The 4,409-nt window shown below is 41.4% G+C and overlaps 1 protein-coding gene and 1 long non-coding RNA gene across 2 annotated transcripts in view; both read right to left on the bottom strand.

The window, feature by feature from the left end:
• Window positions 1-4,409, bottom strand: part of LOC307035473 — a 296,952-nt gene that overhangs the window by 270,541 nt on the left and 22,002 nt on the right. The gene's annotated exons all lie outside the window — the stretch shown is intronic.
• rapgef3 (Rap guanine nucleotide exchange factor (GEF) 3) overlaps window positions 1-4,409 on the bottom strand; it is a 45,571-nt gene that overhangs the window by 24,388 nt on the left and 16,774 nt on the right. The window contains exons 3-4 of the mRNA XM_079677960.1: window positions 585-691; window positions 389-510 (exon numbers count right to left, since the gene is read on the bottom strand). Of these exons, the coding sequence (XP_079534086.1) occupies window positions 389-510; window positions 585-691 (229 nt within the window). The remainder of the gene's footprint in view (window positions 1-388; window positions 511-584; window positions 692-4,409) is intronic.

Raw genomic sequence — 4,409 nt, 5'->3', positions numbered from 1 at the left:
TTTCTCTCTTGCCGGTTACACCACAAGGTGAGTTCCTTTTTACTTCCTGCTTCTTCACACACATGCTCTCCAGTACAGGTTAGCTCTGAGTGTTAGCGATGCTAATGTAAACACAGACCATATTACGTCCAAACAGTCGGGCATTGTTTCTGATAGCAACGTTTCTGATTGGGCCGTGGGTCCACATTTCAGATATTACGTCATATCGGACGCAAATCTGGATCAGCTCCGTTGTAGCCCGTTTTTAGAGATTTGGGTACGGAGGAAAAGAGAAAGGGTTTTATTTTCTGACGCTGCGTGAGTTCCCCAACACACCGGGGACACATGTTGATGTATAAAAGACATCAAAAAGTGCATTTTGCATGATAGGTCCCCTTTAATGTCTCACCATGAACGAGGATCCCTTCGTCCAGCAGCACCTGCCACATCCCCACCGCCTGACTCCTGGACGCCAGACATTCATTTTGTTTCATCAGCCAATCGACGAGCTCCTTACCAGAACAACACTGTCTGTAACAAAATATAACAGCATCAACATGAATGTGATTTTATTCTTTATTTCATATGACACCAGCAGTTAAGACCTGTATGTTTTGAGGTGATGCTTTCTGTCTCGGATCAGATTTGAGTCCCTCTCCATCAAAACGCTGTACACTGATCTCGCTGCTTTCACGACTCGATCTGAAAGAAACTTCATAAACATGGAGAAAAAATATTAAACTAGTATAATGTTATGTAAACTTTAAAGGCACAATGTGTCATGTTCTGCCACTAGGGGTCTATGAAGAAATAAAAACAGTGAATAAAGCAGTTTGAGGTTAAACATCGGAGTTTCTCCTAGCACGCTGTTGGGCTGCGGCTAACGTTAGCCTAGCTTGTTTCTCTGATAATTTAACACCCTGACGCGTAGGAAGATTTTACTGGGGGTTGAATTAACCACAGAAGTCGCCTTATCTCTAAAACAAATGACTCGGCTAGTTGAACTCGTAAAACACTGAATACAGCAGTTTCTAAATCTGTATTTTCCAGGAAGAAACTGGACCGAGGGGCTACAAGCTAAAGGCTAACGTTAGCTTAACCTGCTTCTCTGATAACTTCGGATCCAGACGTCCCATCACGAAAATCTTTCATCTGGTGAAACTATAGATTTGAAGAGCACCCAAAAATTGTATAAATATGGCTTAAAAGTGGATAAAAAGTCAATTGATTACAGCTTCTGGCAGCATGTTCAAAATGATATGACGCTATTACAGACCAGACGGTGTCTCATGAAATGCACCGATTAAAATGTTTAATAAACTACTCAACTAAATGGACTGCTAGCTAGTGTGTGTGTGTGTGTGTGTGTGTGTGTGTGTGTGTGTGTGTGTGTGTGTGAGTGTGTGTGTGTGTGTGTGTGTGTGTACATAAAGACGCAGGGTAAATACATATCACACAGGAGGTCTTGTCTTCTGAACAGAAAACAAGTGTCGGCAGCAGACAACAGTTAGAAAAAAAAAACAGCAAGTGTGTGAGTGAGAAAGTTTCTTTGCAAATTCCCCTCTGTGTGAAGACCATGTGTGATGGAGTGTGTGTGTGTGTGTGTGTGTGTGTGTGTGTGTGTGTGTGTGTGTGTGTGTGTGTGTGTGTGTGTGTGTGTGTGTGTGTGTGTGTGTGTGTGTGTGTGTGTGTGTGTGTGTGTGTGTGTGTGTGTGTGTGTGTGTGTGTGTGTGTGTGTGTGTGTGTGAAGCAGGAGGTGAGAATGTGTTTTAACTGTCTCTCCCACACCTCGCTGTTCCCAGCCTCTACAACTCACAACAAACTTTCACTTTCTCACCGCCCCCTCACTGTATTTCACGTTAAAGCCTCTTGTATCCCCCCTCCTCTTGTATCCCCCCTCCTCCTGACACACATCTCAAACCAAAATCTGCAGAAACCTGCGAGCCGCTGATGCAGAAGCGGGGATTATGTAACCAGCTTTGTTTTTGGCCGAAATGCGGCTGTCCTATTTCTTTTCAGTTGGCTCTGCTTCTGTTTGCATCCGATCACACCACCTCATCATATTTTCTGTGTGAATGATTGACGAAAGCAGACATTTGTATTACTCCTCACGTCTCCTGCAGAGTCTTGTGACACCACGAGTCACTCAGATGGTCTGTTTGTTCTTTGGATTTCCCTCAAGGCTCTCATTTTTGCCCAAAGTGCTTTTATTTAGATGCATGTATTGAACAGTGAATATTTCAATCTTTAAGGGGAGACACATGTTCCCACGCACTTTGAGGTCTTTTGCATCCACAGCATGTCTTCTCAGACTACAGGAAAGAAAAATCCACATTCAAGAGTTTATTCTAGAAACCTTTTTTGTTTGTGTCTTCCACAAAGTTAGTTTCACACAACCCATAATTTGCATATTTAAACATGCAATTTCAGAAAACTCGTAATATACTCGTAGACGGACACTATAATTTACATTTTGTTACTTTGTTCAATCTCAATTTTCTTTAAAATACAAAACATCTATATTGATTCTGACTTTTCTACATCCAACTCACAGGTTTATCATTACTTTGAGAAAAATGATTATTCATTTTCCCCTTTTAGAAGTGAAGTTATGGTCATTTGTTCTGGGAATGTCATTTTCGAGCCTGAGACCTGAAAAACAGGCTCAGGGCTTAACAGGTTAATGATTCCCTTCATGGGGACCTCCACTTTGTCCCCATAAGGGAGGCGAGTCCCCACACGTGACTGTGTAAACAGATGTAGGTCCCCACAAGTATAGTAATGCTAGGCCACACACACACACACACAGACAGACAGACAGACAGACAGACAGACAGACAGACAGACAGACAGACAGACAGACAGACAGACAGACAGACAGACAGACAGACAGACAGACAGACAGACAGACAGACAGACAGACAGACAGACAGACAGACAGACAGACAGACAGACAGACAGACAGACACACACACACACACACACACACACTCTAATATGTCAACAAAATGAAACGTGAATTTTGAACCTGGCTTTATCCAAGGTTCACATTTCTGTTCTGAAAATGCACGCAATGTTAGCACATATTTAAAAAGATAACGCATCATTTGGATATTTAAAACTAGAGGTTATCAACTTCTTTTTAAAATACTAAAATTGCACACTAAACCTTTATCTTATCCCCCTCGAGAGGTGATTATTAGTATCGGTTGATAAATACAAATTCTCATTATGCATATTTCTCTCCCTCCTGTTCCCAGCCCTGAGCAGAGTTTGAGTTTTTCTGTCTCGAGGTCACCGGGTTTCCCAGGGGCCCGTTTTCCCCCAGGAACAAATTCTCAGGCATGTCAACTCCAAAACTGATTTTCTTGATGAGGTCGTTTTCCATTACCTAACCCAGGCTAATAAAAACAATATCAAAAGCCATATTTCACTGAGGCCAGAGGGCAAACAGCAGGGACATTTTATACTCCTGTCACTCACTCCTGTCTGTGGACTTTAAGCCCTGCACGTTGCACACATTCATCAATATTCTTTTGGACATTATGCAAAAGATTGTTCAGCTTTCTCTATCAGAAATACACGGATGTTATGTTTTCTGGTCAGTTTGTCTGATTCAAAGATTTAAAAGCGTTATTTTTCATATCCAAAATCACTATAGGGTAGTTTTGGCAATACAAATCTGAGGTTTCAGGCTCCTGCAGCAACACATATTAAAAAATAGTTCACCTAAAAAGGAAAATATATGTAAGAAAGTTGAATAAATAAGGAAAATATATAAGGCATATAAGATACAACAGAATGTAAAATGTTGAACTGTACAGTTTAAATTATTTATTGGCGGATACTCTTGACTTTTACTAATTTATCTCTGTTTTTATTTCCGCTTATTGTGATTATTATATTCACGTATCATAAAGGAAATGTTTTGCAATTGAAAAACCTTGTGTCTATAAACGTTACTCTGATTCTGATTGTTTGCTGTGTGACTGTAGGTCACCTTATCACGTTATCTCACATCTCTAACCTACAGGTAATTGTTCTCCAAACGAGTTTCAGAGCAAACACCTTTCCCAAATAACACACATACTCAGCAGTGTGTGTGTGTGTGTGTGTGTGTGTGTGTGTGTGTGTGTGTGTGTGTGTGTGTGTGTGTGTGTGTGTGTGTGTGTGTGTGTGTGTGTGTGTGTGTGTGTGTGTGTGTGTGTGTGTGTGTGTGTGTGTGTGTGTGTGTGTGTGTGTGTGTGTGTGTGTGTGTGTGTGTGCGTGCGTGTGTGAAGTATGGCGTTATGTGAGGTGTGGACAGGAAGTTAATAATGGGAAAGTGCCTCAGACGGCTGCTGATAGGTCGAAATCCACTTTATACCGTTTTACATTCACACTGAGTGAGTAGGGTCTGCAGCTGCTCTTTTTCATGTGTTACAGGTTAC

Source organism: Notothenia rossii (genome assembly GCF_949606895.1).
Source record: "Notothenia rossii genome assembly, chromosome: 4".
Taxonomy (NCBI): domain Eukaryota; kingdom Metazoa; phylum Chordata; class Actinopteri; order Perciformes; family Nototheniidae; genus Notothenia; species Notothenia rossii.
This window is presented reverse-complemented; position numbering and strand designations above follow the sequence as displayed.